The sequence below is a fragment of the Polypterus senegalus genome, chromosome 7 (assembly GCF_016835505.1).
Source record: "Polypterus senegalus isolate Bchr_013 chromosome 7, ASM1683550v1, whole genome shotgun sequence".
NCBI lineage: Eukaryota > Metazoa > Chordata > Cladistia > Polypteriformes > Polypteridae > Polypterus > Polypterus senegalus.
Window position 1 is genome coordinate 21,128,221 of NC_053160.1, and position 18,610 is coordinate 21,146,830.

Sequence of the window (18,610 nt, forward strand, 5' to 3'; positions counted from 1 at the left end):
TTGCCCATTCTGATTTCAATTGTTTGGTTCTTCAGCCCATGTTAAGTAATCTCAGATCCTTAGAACAATAGAGAATTCTCTGCGGAGACTCCAAAGCAGTCCTGATATGTGATTTAGTGATGCCATAAGGTCAACAGTTAATTTAAGGACAAATACAGCAGGACTCCATTTACAGTGCCCTTCATAATGTTTGGGACAAGTCAAGTCAAGTTGGGGAGCATGCACTGGTACAGTGCGTTGCCTCACCCACTACACGATGAAACAACCCAGGATTCCGGTTGGCAACCCCCCAGGCAGACATGCGGTCCAGTCCCACTCTCCGGAATGGACCCTCTATCTGCCACAACCAGATGTTACGTGGGCGACCCCTTGGCCTAGTCCAGCCACTCAGGTCCCCAACAATGAGGAACTTACGACCTGGATCACCCTCAGGGAAACGCGACACATGACCGTAGTGCCGTAACTGATACTCCCTCACAACGCAGGTAATGTGCCTCATTCGGGACTCCATGAGCAACGGCTCATTTGACACAAAGTCAAACCAGTGGTACCCAAGGATTCTCCGAAGAGTCACAGTACCAAAGGAGTCTAGTCTTCGTCTCAGGTCACTGGATAGCATCCATGTCTCGCAACCATATAGCAAGACAGGAAGCACCAGGACTCTAAAGACTTGGACCTTTATCCTTATCCAGAGATATCAGGAGCGCCACACACCCCGTTCCAGCGACCTCATGACCCCCCATGCTCTCCCAATCCATCTTCTGACTTCACAGGAAGAGTCACCAGAGACATGAATGTCACTGCCGAGGTAAGTAAACCTCTCGACGAGGTCGACACTCTCTCTACAGACAGACACACTGCTGATGGCCGTGCTCAAGAGGTCATTAAAGGCCTGGATCTTTGGTTTTTATTAGGACACTCGCAAGCCCAGACACTCAGACTCCTCGCTCAGTCTCTCGAGCTCCCCGATCAGAGCCTCCATTGACTCCGCGAAGATCACAGCATCGACAGGAAAGTCAAGATCCGTGAATCTTTCTTCATCAACAGATGTTTGGGACAGAGACCCCTTTTTCCTTGATTTACCCCTGTGCTCCATAGTTTAAATTTCCAAATCAAACAATTCAGACCTGACTAAAGTGCACATAGCAGACTTTCATTTAAGGGGATTTGCACACATTTCAGTCACACCGTTCTTCATAGACTCCTCCATTTCAGGTGATATCTGGAAATGTATTTGAGAAATCTGGAAATGTTTAGGAAGCTATTTTGAGATATCTGAAAATGTTGTGACTGTTAAACAGACAAGGATGCACCAGATGAAATGTTGGTATACCAGCCAGGCTACCCCATTCAACTGGCACCATGAAAATAACAAAAAGAACGCGCTGATGGCCCAAAATGAGGTAGGCTTTACACAGCCTGTCAATACATCACAAAAGCAACCACAGAAGCTCAGTTCTCACTGACTGCTCGGTCATAATGTGATACCACTTTCTTGGGACCGCCCAATTTTATGGATTTTGGGCCTGAAGGGGTGGAGCCACCCCAAAGTGCTGTGGGTGGGGCTAAGTATCCTCCTTGGGCATCTTCTCTGAGCTACATGGGGAAAAGAAGATAAGGTTAGCGCCAGCGCCCCCTCTCTCATCCTGGGTTGGTATCACTTAACTCATCAAGGCCCAGAAGGTGGTCCCCAGGCACACATGCATGACAAGGTATTTGAGATGTCTTGAAATGCACAGGAAGTTATTTTGAGATATCTGGAAATGTGCAGGAAATGATTACATTTCAGATATCTCAAACTGCCCCCGTGTCTATTTTAAGTTGTCTTGAAATGCTCAGGAACTTATTTCAGAAATCTTTAGTTGCATTTGAAATTTCTTGAAATGCATTTTATCCATAAATCCATTACCCAACCCACTATATCCTAACACAGGGTCACGGGGGTCTGCCAATCCCAGCGCGCAAGGCAGGAACAAATCCCGGGCCGGACACACACTACGGACAATTTAAGGTCGTAACCTAACCTGCATATCTTTGGACTGTGGGAGGAAACCCACGCAGACACAGGGAGAACCTGCAAACTGGAAGCGAACCCGGGTCTCCTTACTGCGAGGCAGCAGCGCTACCCACCGCGCCACCGTGCCGCCTCAAGGGAAATGATATTTGCTTGAAAACTGACTGATTTGATTTTGAAATCTACACACCTGTGGTCAACACTAGGGATTAGGGCTAACTTTATTGCCTCAGCAGGGCAATCACTTTGAAATTTAAGATTTAGTTTCAATGCAGGTCAGTGTCCAGCACCATTTAGTGAAACAGTATGTCGTTGTAGAAAATGGACAACCCTTCTCATAAATTCCGTTTTCTGTTACAGAAGAGTCAATGCACTCCAGCGGCATTCCCAACAGGATTGCTATTCCGGTGTCTCTGGCTGGACACCACGTGGCAGCTGCCCAAGCGGCAGCAGCTCAGGCGGCAGTCCAGGCAGCGGCCCTCGAACAGTTGCGGGAGAAGTTGGAAGCCGGCGAGCCTCCCGAGAAGAAGATGATGCTCATGGCGGAGGAACAGCAGCGGCTAATGCAACATGCTCTGCAGCAGAACCTTTTTGCAATGGCAACACAACTCCCGATGAATATTAAGATCAACAACCGAGGTAGGAATGGGACCTGTTGTTCTTAATAATGTCATACTGGCTAGAAATTAAAATGAGTCTTAAATAAATGAAAGGCATGGTGATGGTGAATTGTTTGCTGGCAACCGTGGGTGATTATGAATTTTCATGTGACTTGATTGCTTTTACCTTTGCCGTTCTCCTTTTTACCCATTCATCTACATGTACTTGTATTGGCTGACGCCTTTATCCAATTGGTTACATTTCTTTTGGGTTTTCCAATTGGAGTACAGGCAGGTCACATGACTTGCTCCTGGTTCTGTGGTGTCAGTAGTGGGATTTGAACTCACAATGTCAGGGCTTGTGGTCCAAAGCCTTAACCACCCACACCATCCACACTGTCATCTGTTCCCAGTGTCCACTATTAGGTACATACACAACACACAAATACTAGTAGCCTTCTCTTTTATATTATCTCATTATGTACGGCTAAGAGGTTTAGTTGTTATTTGACCCAGCACTAGAATGGACTAGATGCGTCATCTAAGTGACTGTGACCTTGGTATGATAGTTCCTTGTTCCACCATCTCAGCAACTCAGCTACTCTCCTAGGATGATCACACACTACAGCCTCTGGAGTTTACAGAGAACGGTGAAGCGAACAAAGTGACGAGCACCTTACTAATGAGAGAGGTCAGAGAAGAATACAAGCAGTCACAAATGCTCAACAGTGCTGAACACTCAATGTAGGAGACCTTGAAGTGAAAGGGTTGTAACGGCAGAAGACAACGCTCTGCGCTGGTATCCCAAAGGTTGCCGGTTCGAATCCCCGTCACTGCTAAAGGAGATGCTACTCTGCTGGGCCCTTGAGCAAGGCCCTTAACCTTCAATTGCTCCAGGGGCGCTGCACAATGGCTGACCCTGCGCTCTGACCCCAAGAGGTATGCGACAAATCAAGTAATTTCCTTCAGGATTAATAAAATAAAAAAAAATATATACTCTTGTCACCTAAAGACAGGAAGACGAGTCTACAAAGGGCATGTGGTCTTCAAGACTGGACGAGTAAAGATAAGAAAAGTGCTGCCCGTTCTGACAAGTCTTGATTTTTGCTGTGGCGTTCTGGTGGTGGCACACCTTAGGCCTCGTAATGCCAAATGAGCGTCACTTGAGTGCCACAGTATATCTTAAGTATTGTTGCTATCCCGATATGACCATAATGTTCAGTTTTTCAAATGGATGTTTCCTGCTTGATAATACGCCAATCATGCATTGTCTCCAGAGGTGGGGGTAATATAACGCCTTATGGAATAATCTTATAAGTAATATTTGCTCATTTAGCTAATGCCTTTATCCAGGGCGACGTACAACATTTAGGATACCATTGGTTGCATTTCTTTTGGATTTCCAATTGGAGCACAGGCAGGTCATGTGACTTGCTGATGGTCACATAGTGTCAGCAGTGGGATTTGAACCCCCAGCCCAAGAGTTTGAAGTCCAAAGCCTTAACCACCACGCTGCCTTTATATAACTACAAGGGGGAATCAAGATAAAGTTAGAAAACAGAATGAACCTTAACAACACACTTGCGCCACCTGCCTGGAAGTGCCAGCAGAATTGAAGGTTTTGTCTCGTCTTCGCAACCCCTTGTGCATCCGAGTTATTGTCGAACACGTCCTGCTGAGGGGTACTCCAGTCACTGGTTCAAGTTACTGTGACTTGTTGGAGACCACGGTGAAGCCACCTGCTTGGAAGTGCCAGCAGAGTAAAAGGTTTTGTCTTGTCCTCGCCACCATTCCTGCACCACTTTCTTCATGTTGTCATCTGTCTTGAATCGACAACCACCCAGATGTTTTTTAATGGTCCAAAAAAGGTAGAAATCACACCACAGTGCCAAATCTGGTGAACAAGGAGAATGTGGCAATACCTCAAAGTTCAGTTTCTCCAGACAGGCCTTGGTGTTCTTAGCAGAGTTTGTCACCAAAAGGACCCCTTGAGACAGCAGTCCTTACCGCTTGGGTCGAATAGCAGGCTTCACATTGGTCTCCAGCAAGACACAGTAACTTGCACCAGTGACTGGTGTACCCCTTGGCATGTCGTGTTCGAGAATAACTCGATTGCACGAGTGGGTGCAAGGATGAGATAAAAACTTTTATCCTGCTGGCATCCAGGCACTGCCAGAGAAACTAAAGTTTGAGGTATTGCCACATCCTCCTTATTCGCCAGATTTGGCATTGCGTAATTTCCACCTTTTTGGACGGTTAAAAAAATATCTTGGTGGTCGTCAATTCAAGGCAAATGACGATGTAAAGAAAGCAGTGCAGGAGTGGTTCAGAGGATAAGACCAAACCTTTTATTCTGCTGGCATTCAGGCACTTCACGAGAAACTGAACCTTGAGGTATTGCCACATCCTCGTTATTCGCCTGATTGGGCACCGTGGTGTGATTTCCATCTATTTGGACCACTTAAACAGCTGGGTGGTCGTCGATTCAAGACGAATGACGACGTAAAGAAAGCGGTGCAGCAGTGGTTCAGAGGACCAAACCTTTTATTCTGCTGGCATCCAGGCAGGTGGCACAAGTGCATTGAGAAGGGTGAAGACGACATTGAGAAATGACATGATCAGTCCTGTAAGGTTCATTCCATTTTCTAATATTCCCATTTTCTAACTTTACCTTGACTCCCCTTTGTATTTTATAGGAAATGAAGCATCTAGCATATGCAAAAAAAAAAGGATTAATTTTACTGATTTTCAACAAAACCTTACTAGTATGTTCATTATAATACAAGACTGGCAACTGTACCAGCGACACGTGCAGTAATTGCTATGGCAGCTCAGCAACTCCCTGCCGCCACAGCACCTGCCTTGTCAGATATGCAACAGAGAGGCCTAAAGGTGCCTGACAAGGACTTCTTGAATCTGCCATTTTGAAGTGATTTGGAGCAAACACCCACACAGAGAAATGCTGCAGCCCTTTAGTCCACTTGGCATGAAGAATCCATAGTAGATGATCTGTGTTTAGATCCACTTCAGGGATGATGATCCAATCCTGGTGAAGTTCAACGAGCATTACATGTTAACAAGTTGAGGTTCTGGAAAAAAAAAGCCTGCTCAGTGTTTCAGAGCAGAGTGCAACAGATGAACGTGACTGCTGCTGCTATCATACCGCTACTTAAATGATGAAAAAATAAGCGTGCGACTCTTCTTTAACAGAATAATAAAGAAATCTGGGAGCTATTCTATAGTAAGGACTATGCTGAGTCACTTCATGAAGCACTTGTAAGATTCACTCACCGTCCCTTATGTGCCACATCATTCGAACCACTGACAGGTGGAGTGAATCTCATTGATTATCTTGTCACAATGGCACCAGTCGAGGGGTGTGGTAGCAGGGTCAGGGTTGGTAGCACATGCTGATTACACACCCACCACATTGGGATAGGAGTGTAGCCGTGCAATTGGTGACACCTCGGCACCACACTGGAACACTGGGAGGTTTCTTACAGTGGCTGGATTGCCAGTCCTGTCACCACTGGTATACACTGCTCAAAAAAAGTAAGGGAACACGTAATCATCCCGGTCAAACACCAAGTCAGTTAAGCTTCAGAGATAACAGTCTGTCCAGTGAGTAGGGACCTGCTTTTTTGCAAATGAAAGTGACAACAGGGGCACTGGAGAGGCGACAGCAAGACACCCTCCTAAAAGGGAATGGTTTTGCAGGTAGGTGGCCACAGACAAGTGCTCTCTACTTATCCTTCCTGACTGATTCTTCTCTACTTTTGCGTTTTGCTAGTGCCCTTGTCGTTACTGGTAGCATGAGGCGGGACCCTCCAGGATAAATGCAGCTCCTCCAGTATGGCACATCCATACGTGTCGTCACAAGAAGGTTTGCTGTGTCTCCTAGCAGAGTCTTAAGAGCATGGAGGAGACACCAGGAGATGGGCTGTTATACAAGGAGTGCTAGACAGGGCCATAGAAGGTCCTTAACCCATCAGCAGGACTGTTCGGTATCTGCTTCTTTGGGCAAGGAGGACCAGGATGAGCACTGCCAGAGCCTACAAAATGACCTCCAGCAGGCCACTGGTGTGAATGTTTCTGACCAAACTATCAGAAACAGACTTCATGAGGGTGGCATGAGGGCCCGGCATCCTCAATTGGCATTCTCCAGAGAACACCACAATTGGTACATCTGCCTCTGGTGCCCCGTTCTCTACACAGATGAGAGCAGATTCACCCTGAGCACATGTGACAGACGTGAAAGAGTCTGGAGATGCCATGGTGAACGTTATGCTGCCTGTAACATCATCCCGCATGACCGGTTTGGCGTTGGGTCAGTGATGGTCTGTGAAGGCATGTCCTTGGAGGGTCTTACATACCTCTTCATGCTAGACAATGGCACCTTGACTGCAGTTAGGTACCGAGATGAAATTCTTGGACCCATCGTCAGACCTTGCACTGGTGCAGTGGGCCTTGGGTTCCTCCTGGTGCAGGACAATGCCCGGACTCATGTGACCAGAGTGTGTAGGCAGTTCCTAGATGACAAAGGCATTGATGCCATTGACTTGTCCACACATGCTCTTGAGACTGTGTTAGGAGACACAGCAAACCTCATCGTGACGGCATGTATGACTGTGCCATCCTGGGGGAGCTGGACTCTGTGTGCAGCCTGAATCGGCCGTAGGTCCCGCCTCATGCTACCAGTAGTGACAAGGACACTAGCAAAATGCAAAACTAGAGAAGAATCAGTCAGGAAGGATAAAGAGAGAGCAATTGTCTGTGGCCACCTACCTGCAAAACCATTCTCCTTTTGGGGGGTGTCTTGCTGTCACCTCTCCAGGTCAACTGTTGTCCCTTTCATTTGCACCAAAGCAGGTGAAGTTGATTCACAATCGCTTGTGCTTCCAAACTGGACAGACTGATATCCCTGAAGCTTCATTGACTTGGTGATAGGCTGGCATGATTATGTGTTCCCTTCCTTTTTTTGAGCAGTGTATTAGTGAACAGCCAATTCTTTGAGGAAGCAAGAAAAATGGGCAAGTCCAAGGATCAGAGCGACTTTGACAAGGGACATATTGTGATGGCAAGACGACTGGGTCAGAGCAGCTCCAAAACGGCAGGTCTTGTGGGGTGTTCCCGGTATGCGGTGGTTAGTACCTACCAAAAGTGCTGCAAAGTGGGATAACCGGTAAACCAGTGATAAGGGCATGGGCACCCAAGGCTCACTGATGCACATGTAGAAAGCCCGTCTGGTCCAGTCCCTCAGAGGTACTGTAGTACAAATTGCAGAAAAACATAACGCTGGCCATGAGAGAACAGGGTCAGAACACACAATGCACCACAGCTTGTTATGTGGCCACAGACCGGTCAGAGTGTGAACGCTGACCACCCTGTCCATCACTGAAAGTGCCTACAATGGGCACAAGAGCATCAGAGCTGCACCACAGAGCAATGCATGAAGGTGGCCTGGACTGATAAACAACGTTTTCTTTTAGATCAAGTGGATGGCTGGGCGCATTTGTATGTGTGTGTCGTTTACCTGAGGAAGAGATGCACCATGGGAAAATGACAAGCAGTGTGATGCTGTGGGCAATATTCTGCTGGGTTAACCTTAGTTCCTGGCATTCACCTGGATGTTACTTTGACACGTACCACCTACCTAAAAGACTGCTGCAGAACACGTACTTCATTTCAACGATATTCCCGGATGTCTGTGGCCTCTTTCAGCAGGATAATGCGGCCTGTCACACTGCACAGATTGTTCAGGAACATGACAAAGAGTTCAGGGTGTTGACTTGGCCTCCAGATTCCCCAGATCTCAATCCGATTGAGCTACCTGTGTGATGTCTGATCGGACAACTTACAGGACTTAAAGGTGCCCCTCAGAGGTCTTGTGATGTGTCACAGCTGTTTTGGTGGCCTACACAATATTAGGCAGGTGAATGTTGTGGCTGATCTGCATTTATTGAACTTTCTGAAGAACGCACCTGTCAAATTTACATCGGGGCCAACCTGTTCCTGGAAGCATTAGCATTTATTTCTTTTTAGTAACATCACTAAATAATCATGTGATATTTTGGTTTTGTTTCTGAAAATGTTTTAATATGCTGATTTGAGGTTAGTATAAATATAAGCTGCAGTATGCAAATTAGGGCACTTGCATGTGAACATTTCCAGGGCACCAATATGCCACCCAAAACAAGGATTCAGACCCCATTCACTGTCTTGTGACAGATAGGGGGCGCTGTCGTCCCCTTGAACCCTCAAACTAGACACCAGATAAAAGTCCAATATTTTGTTTTATTACAATAATAAAAAGCACAAAGCACCCTCCACTCCACAATACTCATAAATCACAATACAATCCATAAATCCTCCAGTCTCCCAGCTCAACTCTGGGATCTCCCACAGTCCTTTATATAGTCCGTGACCCGGAAGTTCTTCTGAACCCTTAGTCCATGTGACTTCCTAGCACTTCCGGGTCAGATCAAAACTCTTCTTTTTTTCGTCAGCCTGGAAGCACTTTACTTCTTCCGTCCTTGTGACATAGAAGTACTTCCGGGTGTATGAAAAACAAACGCCTCTGTGCCTCCCTACAGCGTCTCCTGGCGGCCCCGACGTTATCCAGCAGGGCTGTGTATTAAAACTCCATAGTCTGTGATGCCCTGCTTGAATTCAGGGCATCTCCACGTTGCAGGGATGGCTCCATCTACCCGAGGCCTCCAGCATAACCAGGACGGATGCCCCCTCTCGGTCTGGAGGAGGCACAAGCCCTCCTTTGGTTCTCCCGGGCGTCCCGGCCAGGGACCACACGGGATATACCGACATCGGGGCGCCGCCTGGCGGTGGCCACGGGTCTCTACAGGGCAGAGCTTCCAAGCCCTTTACCCGAGGCCCCCAACATAACCAGGACAGACGCCCCCTCGCGGTCTGGAGGAGGCACAAGCCCTCCTCCGGTCCTCCTGGGCGTCCCGGCTGGGGACCACAATATATATATATGCTAGCCGTCCCCTGCAGTAGTGAAACAGGACAGTGAGGAGGGCCCCGCCCGGCTCCCTACTTCTGATGTCACGCTTCCCTCTCCTCTCGACCCGCAGCCTCTGTCTCGGATAAGAGCGAATATATCGCTCCTGCATGCGAACTCTGATACTTAGTGCTATGAGAGAAGTCGCAAAATCAACCAAAATGTTCAAGCAAATTACAGAAAAAAAGCCTGATATAAATCTGATAAGCAGTTCTCACGTTTGCTAGCTTAGCAGATGTAAGAAACATCCGAGGCTGGTGCGTGAGTAAGGAGGTCCCCACCCCAATCCCCTCCCTTCGGGCCACTGCGTTTCTCTCGGATTCACACAAATAAATTACTACTGCCAGCAAACTATGATACTTAGCATGATGAGAGTAGTCGCAAAATCAACAGGAATGTTCAATCAAATTACAGAAAAAAAAACGATCTAAATCCTTTAAGTAGTTCCCTCGTGAAAAGCGGACAGATATACAGCCAGACAGACGTATTATATATTATATAGAGATATGATCATAAAAATATAATGTGACAGGAAGATAATTTTAGTGATCAGCGGGCCTAAATCTATTAAGATACACCCAAAAGTGTTCAGGTAACATCAGGCCATCACACTTTTCAGGATAATAAAGTGCCCTGCGTTTCCAGCTTCACAAGATCTGAAATTCTATTCAGGGCCCAGACGTGCCACATTTTACACAATATAGAGTGTAATCTTATAAAAGGAATCTGTTAGGAGAAAGACAAGTCTGTCAGTTAGGTAGCAGCAATTTAGTTTGTCATGCCAGACAAAGACTGGGAAGCGGGCCCCGTTTTAAATGCAAACTGTTAATGCAATTAAAATAAGGTTTCAAATTAGAAACAGACGTGTGTGAAGTCTCAGACACCGTTTTCCCTTCAGTAACTGGCAATAATTTTATAAGCCTTTTGAAGCCTGCCGGGCTTCATTTTGTTACATCCTGTTCAATCCGGGAAGCTCGCCGCAGAAACAAGATTAAATTAAATTTGAATTTATATGGTTACTTTTGAACACTTTCGGACGACCACGAGGAAGGGCTCCGTTGCTTTACTAGTAAAAAAACTTGAAATAGGTGAAATGATTTTTATCCTTAAGTCCATTTATAAGCGCATTGTACCCGTGTGTAAAGCGTGTATTGTGTGTGTGCACACAAATGTCTACAAGTCATGGCTGTCTGTCGATGACACTCTCCATCCGTTTGTCCATATGCACTAAAGATTTGAAAGTCCTCAATCGCACCGCTTCACATTCCCGTCGGGACTCCGGGCGGCCAGCCGTGTGCAGGATGATGAGGGACGGCAGGAAGTGGCACCACTTTGGATGGACCCTTGCTTGGCAGGAGTATGAGTCAGCCTTAGTCAGGACCTCACCTCTGACCTCACCGCCATGGGTGTCCCTTCTAGGAGTTCACGACTAAGGGGAAAACTCACCGTGTACAACACTCCACCACATTAAGGCGCTGCTGACTCAGTGGAGGTTTTATCCGCATGAGTGACTGAAAATACAGAAAGGAAAAGCATTGAAAAATTCACAAAAACACATAAAGTCTATTAGGAAGGAGGAAATGGAAACCGGACACAGTTACATGATCAGGGTGTCGTCAAACAAGGTGTCCTCCAAATTTGAGTGCACAGGAAGTCTAAAAACCAGAATGGCTACCACGATATCTTACTAGAACTACAGTCGTCTGAAGCTGTGCTGTCCCGATGTTTCATAAAGAAGTTGTCGTGTCACAGGAGAGGAGCAAAATGCAGATTGTTGCTGAAAAAAGGCTGAGGTCATTCCTCAACTCCAATCTCCGGCCAGAGGCTCATGGGAAACTGTGATATGATGTTGAAGATGGCTGTATGATCAGTGAAACTAAAGTTAACCTCTTCGTTCTGACGGTTTGGTGCTGTCATACATTATCCCCACCATACGTTAAATGCAGTGGCAGCTGGTGGTCTTTCAAACAGGGGAAGCCCATTTTAGGCCTACATCATAAATTTAGTCAATTATGGCATCACCATGTAAATCCTGCCCTCCGTTCTTTTTGTCGAAAATGGTCCGTGATACTTTGTACCTGTCACACCAACTTGGGGTCTTTTCCTGACCTGACCACTTTCTTCTCATTGACCAGTAGAGCAGGGTTGCTTAAACGTTGTTGGCCCATTGTGTTGTGGCTGTGCGACTTGTCTCATTTTAACCAGGAGAAGCTCTTCTCGACTTCTGCTCCAATTGTTGCCACTAAAGACCACAGCTTGTATAGCCGAGGCATTGCACTCTCCCCTGCGACCAGTTTGACACAAACGAACAAACTTTACTAAACTGAACCAAAGAGCGGCCTCAACAATGCTATATTTGGGTTTTTATTTACTGTAGGATACGTACAAGTAGTGGGGCTAGCAAATAACCGACTACGAGCAGCAACTTGTCTCGTGACTTCACTTGCCAAAAATCTGCATGTGACTGAACTTGAAGTGCTCCGATGCCAAAACGCAGTCAATCAAAAAGAGTTCTTCCAATCATCATGCAGCAACACAGCGTGCTGACCAGCCCACTGCCCCATTTTCTCCCAGAGACGCGGAGCTTCCCTGGAAATGACGTTTTGAAGCATTTGTCCCATAAATGTTTAGATTTGCTGCATTGAAAACAAAGTATATTTTGAAGTGTCGCACTTCAATGGGTTTTAATGGATCGCCCTGCCACGGAAATATATCCAAAAAAAAAAACGACCTGCAAGATATTAGTGCTGATTCTGAATTCTGGACCAGCCATGACGTTGATCACGTTCTAGCACGCTCTTTATAATACATTTTTTTCGTGACATTTTAGGGGAGGCGGAGCGTACAACTTGTATGAGGTTGAACCTCCAGTTCCAAGGTCCCAGACATTAATATGGAGTTGTCTCCTTCTAGTTTTGAAGGCTTTGCACAAGATTCTGGAGTGTGTCTGTGAGAATTCGTGATTATTCAGCCAAATGAGGTCAAGTACTGATGTCAGATGAGAAGACATGGCTCACGTTCGTCATTCCAGTTCATCCCATAGGTGTTCGCTCGGGTTAAGGTCTAGGCTGTGTGCAGGCCACTCCAGGTCCTCCATGTGTTTATGGACCTTGTTGTGTGCGATGGAACAGAAAAGCCTTCACCAAACTGTTTCTCCAAACTTAGAAGCACACAATACAATTGTCTACAATTGCGTTAACAGTAGAACCTGGGGCCTGACCCCAAACCCTGAAAAACAGGCCAAGACCATTGTCCCTCCTCCACCAAATATTACAGTAGGAACTATGCAGTCCAGAAGGTAACGTTCTCCTGGCATCTGCTAAACCCATATTTGCCCATCAGACTGATCATGCCAGAGAGCACATTTCCAATGCTCCAGAATCCAATGGCGGCCTGCTCTACAGGGCCGTTTTGATGTATGGGTACTGGGAACATAGGGAGGGGCCCACGATGTTTCTGATACGTATGTATGTTTCTGTTTTGTTATGAAAGCAGGAGCCCCGGTACACTACTTTGCCCGGGGGGCCTATGATGCTGTTAAGACAGCCCTGCTAACACGACTCCAGCTGACACATGGCATTGCGCATAGTGATCTTGGGCTTGTGTGCAGCTGCTCATCCACAGAAATCCATTTCATGAAGATCTTGATGCACAGTTCTTGTGGTGAAGTTTGGCACTCTGTTGTGTGTGATGCCACCGAGGAAAGGTGATGCTTACACGTTATGCACTTCAGCACTCGGCGGCCCCACTCGATGAGTTTGCTTGGCCTACCATTTCATGGCTGAGCTGTTGTTGCTCCTTGATGCTTCTACAGTAAATCACACTAACAGCACTTATGGCGAACCAGGACAGATTTGACAGAACAGAATTTACACCTGCTGACTTGTGGCAACAGGGGCATCCAATGACCGTGCCACATTTAAAGTCACTGCACTACAACACTGCCAATGTTGGTCAATGGAGACAGCATGACTATGTGCTCGATTGTATGCTCCTGTTAACAATGAAATATGGAGGGGTGCCCACATGCTTTTGGCCATACAGTATATGTCAGGATGGCGGCTCCCCTTATACTGTGGGGCTAATTCTCTGAATCTGCATCCTTAAATTTAAATCCTTGTTGGGACTCAAAAGGTACCGAGACAATCCCAGGGACCTTAAAGATGTAGGAAGAGTTGGCTTTTAACAAACCTAACATATATAACTATAGGAGTGTCCCAGTACCAGCCAAACTCTGGTTCAATAGTTGAAAATGTTCAGTTCTTAGGTGCATTTGCATATAATACTCAAAGCAACTAATACAAAAGCCTGTGTCTGTCCATCTGCCTGCATGAATTAACATGGCCCCCCCGTGGATCCATTTTTCTTTTTAAGATGTGGCACTCTTATTCTTCAAAGAAATTTGTCAAGACAATTCAATGTCCGTTGTGAAAACTGAAACATAAGCCGAGAAATATCATGTGTCTATCTAAGATGACGGATATTCAGGAAGATGAATGGGCAAAAACAACAGCGTCCAGATGTGCGGCGCTGCTAGGAACTTATCTTAAAAGACCCTTGGCTGGAATTTCTGACCACGGGGGCTCTTTGAAATGTTAATACTTACGGATACTGTTATTAGGTCTCTTTTTTAAAATTTTAATTAGAATTATCAGTAGAATTTTATTTCCACTTTCAACTTAAAGGAATGTTAAGCTACTAATTGGCTGAAAAACCCAATTAAAAGTGTTACAGTTGTATATTGTAACAAAACAGAGTGTGAGGATTAGCCACTGGTTTGCAGCATGTCTCCTACTGGATTAAAGCCTTGAGAGTGTGTGTGTATATATATATATATATATATAGATATTTATACATATATACATATATATAAATATATTACATATATATATATATACTGTATATATACTCAGCAAAAAAAGAAAGGTCCCTTTTTCAGGACTGTGTATTTCAACAATAATGTTTTAAAAATCCAAATAACTTTACAGATCTTCATTGTAAAGGGTTTAAACAATGTTTTCCATGCATGTTCAATTAACCATAATCAATTAATTAACATGCACCTGTGGAATGGTCGTTAAGACCTTAACAGCTTACAGAAAGTAGGCACAGTGGTCACAGTTCTAAAAACGCAGGACACTAAAGAGACTTGTCTACCGACTGTGAAAAACACCCAAAGAAAGATGCCCAGGGTCCCTGCTCATCTGCGTGAACGTGCATTAGGCATGCTGCTGGGAGGCATGAGGACTGCTGATGTGGCTAGGGCAATAAATTGCCATGTCCGCACTGTGAGACGCCTAAGACAGCGCTACAGGGAGACAGGAAGGATAGCTGCTCAATCATCCTCGCAGTGGAAGAGCCCGGATCTCAATCCCATCGAGCACGTCTGGGACTTGTTGGATCGCCGGGTGAGGGATAGGGCTATTCCCCCCAGAAATGTCCAGGAACTTGCAGGCGCCTTGGTGGAAGAGTGGGCTAACATCTCACAGCAAGAACTGACAAATCTGGTCCAGTCCATGAGGAGGAGATGCACTGCAGTACTTCAAGCAACTGATGGCCGCACCAGATACTGACTGGTACTTTTGATTTTGAGCCTCCCTTCATTCAGGGACACATTGTGAAACATTTTTAGTTTATGTCTTATGGTGTTGACTCTTTTAGTGTTCATACAAATATTTACACATTAAGTTTACTGAAAGTAAAAACAGTTGAAAGTCAGAGGACGTTTCTTTTTTTGCTGAGTATATAATGGGAAACAGCCCGGACACAGACAGGTAGACATTGTTAATTCCAACCCACACACGTTTATTTACAAAAATGAAGCACACAACCCAGTGCCTTAGCACCAGTCACCCTCAGTCTGGGCCCTCAACACAATGCCTTTCTCTTCTCCTGACCGCCTCAACTCCTCTCCTCCGAGCTCCGTCCTCTTCCACCCGACTCCAGCCATCGAATGGAGGGAGGTGACCCCTTTTATGCTCACCCAGACAAGCTCCAGGTGCCTCCCGATAACCTTCCACCGGCACTCCCTCCATGTGTGGCGGAAGTGCTGGCTGTGCACCCAGAAGCACTCCGGGTGTCCCTGGTTTTCTCCCCCCTAGCACTTCCGGGTGTGGCGGAAGTGCTGAGGGCCAGGGCTCCTCAGGCATCTGGGCACCTCCTAGCAGTGACCACGAGCCCCTGTAGGGTTGAGCTTCCATGCTCCTTTCCTGTGGTCCCTATAGCCACCAGGGCGGTCGCCCCCTTGTGGTCTGGAGGGAGCATAAACGCTCCTCCGGTCCTTCTGGGCGTCCTGGCTGGGTACCACCTCCAGCCATTCGCCATATATATATATATATATATATATATATATATATATATATATATATATATATATATATATATATATATATATATAGAGAGAGACATGCCCGGATGACATCAGACAGACACCGCATCTTTATGAAAAGTTCTTTTTTTTTTTCCTCCATCACACACAACTCAGTCCCGCACAGTCCACTGGGCCTTCTTGCCCCAATCACCTTGATACTGGGCCTCTCTCACTCTGTCCCTTGGACCGCCTTTCCTCTCTCCACAGGAGCCTCATCCTGCTCCCACTCCCGACTCTAGCTCCCAGACTGTAGGAAGGCGGGCCCTTTTATCGTCACCCGGATGTGCTCCAGGTGCTCCCTCTGACGTCACTTCCTGGTGTGGCGGAAGAGCACTCGGAAGCACTCCGGGCGACCCTGGAGGGATTTTCCTCCATCTTCCCGGGTGTGGCAGAAGTAAATCCATCCCGGGCCCCCTGAGACTCAGGGCTCTCCCTGGTGGTGGCCACAGGTTAAAATAGGCGTAAGCCTCCTTGTTCCTCTCCTGTGGTCCTCCTCTGTTCCAGGGCGGTTGCCCCCTCGTGGCCCGGAGGACATATGTGCCACCCTCTGGTCCCTCCAGGGGTACGCAGTAGTGAAACAGGCCAAATTTTAAAAATCAATCATTTGTATTGAGAAGAGTTTATATTGATAGCTTTCGTATCTCAGGGCCTCTTGATATACAATATTTTTGGTTTTGCTAGCAGGGACGAGAATGTAGCTGTGATCTCTTTGCCAAAAATGTAAAAAGCTGAGCTGGCAATGTATCTCTGCCCAAGCGAAAGGTACGCTCTAACGTCAAATGGTGCCACTGTATCTGATCGTGTTCAGCTCTGACGGGAGAGCGTCCCCCGCGTGGGGAAAAAAACATGTGACTGTGATATCTATGCCAGGTACCCTCTAAAACGCACGCAGCTCTGATCTCTCTCTCAAAAACGTCAAACGTTACTCCTTAACAATCTCTAGATGATAATGTGTGCTGAACAAACAGGTGTCACTAGCTAAGCGGAGGCAAAGTACGCTCCAACATGTGGCGAGAGATAGAGTGACTCAAACGGAGTCTGACGTGTGAGTGACGCAGCTCCCTATTCCTGAGGTAATCATAAAGACAAGCTTCCTCCTGCCTGGTTCCTGACTCAAAGAGGTCCCAGTTGAGGACAAGATTTTCTTTCTTTAATCCTAATTAATTTCTCCCACACTGCCGCATCATGAGGCCAGCATGTTCCCCAGTTTACCCAATCACACTCTAAGCATTGCTTTCCTGAGAAGAATTTGAGCAGTACCTGTGCTTACAATGAGAATGTTCCCCCCACCCCTGGCACTTAATTATACACGGTTAGAGGATGAAAACGTTTCTTTGCCCCTTGTTAGTGTTCAGGTGCCATTAAGAAGGCTAACAGAATGTCAGGTTATATAGCACCTTGATTTGTGGAGTACAAGTCACAGGAGGTTCTGCTCAAGTTTTATAACACACTGGTGAGGCCTCATCTGGAGTACTGGGTGCAGTTTTGGTCTCCATGCTACAAAAAGGACACAGCAGCACTAGAAAAGGTCCAGAGAAGAGTGACTACGCTGATTCCAGAGCTACAGGGGATGAGTTATGACGGACGAGTAAAAGAGCTGTCTTCTCAGGAGATGAAGAGGAGACATGATTGAAGTGTCTAAAATTATGAAGAGAATTAGTGATGTGGATCGAGACTATGAATTTAAAATGAGTTTCTCAAGGACACGGGGACACAGTTGGAAACTTGTTAAGGGTGAATTTCACACAAATATTAGGAAATTTTTCTTTACACAGAGATCCACAGAAACATGGAATAAGTGACCTGGTAGTGTGGTGGACAGTAGGACTTTTTTAGAAGAATTAAGTGGGTAGGACTGACGAGCTCTGTTGGGCTGAATGGCCTCTTCTCGTCTAGAGTGTTCTAATGTTGTAATGTTGATTGCATTATATCTGGTCCTTAAAGTTTGGAAGCATGAGCTGTTTCTGGTTCTCTTTACACCAACACACATATGATTCATCTGGTGCACATACCAACACAACGAATGTCCATCTTTACTTTGAGGTTCTGTCAAATTAAATGAGTTTTCCAAGGATTTTCACTTGTGTGCAATTTCATTTACATAATGTGAGCGAGTCAGGGACAGTCACAATTTGCTTCCATGATTTTCAGGATTGCGTGGCCCAAAATCTAAGTGGTACGATATCAGTATTTTAGAATTTTTCGGTACCGGAAGTCAACGTCAGATTTCCTCTCAAATCCCTGCACTCCCCACTTGTTACTGTAGGTGTGGAAAAAATTTGTATACTTCACAAAGCAAAAGTACTTGTGATTGGGTCTTCACACGGAAAGCCTCCCGTCCAACCTTTATTACTTTGATGTGATTGGGACTTCACTGCAGAACTCCCTCCACCCCTTATTTCTACAACGTGATCGGACTTCATGGCTTAAAGAAGGAACGGTTGCCTAGTGAGGTGCGATTTCAAGTATGCGGTGCATACGGGAAGCTAGGGGGGATTTGGAGTTAAACGTTATTTGCTTTGGAACTATTTTGGCACTAGTAGTGAGGTCCAATAGCTGGTATCGATAACCATCGTCAAAAGTTCCGATCCATCACTAAGTCTCACATA

The 18,610-nt window shown here is 46.1% G+C and overlaps 1 protein-coding gene across 1 annotated transcript in view; it reads left to right on the forward strand.

Annotated features, from left to right (window-relative positions):
* The window catches only part of arid3c (AT rich interactive domain 3C (BRIGHT-like)), a 382,233-nt gene that overhangs the window by 353,187 nt on the left and 10,436 nt on the right, over nt 1-18,610 (forward strand). Inside the window, exon 6 of the mRNA XM_039758330.1 lies at nt 2,375-2,653. Within this exon, the coding sequence (XP_039614264.1) occupies nt 2,375-2,653 (279 nt within the window). The remainder of the gene's footprint in view (nt 1-2,374; nt 2,654-18,610) is intronic.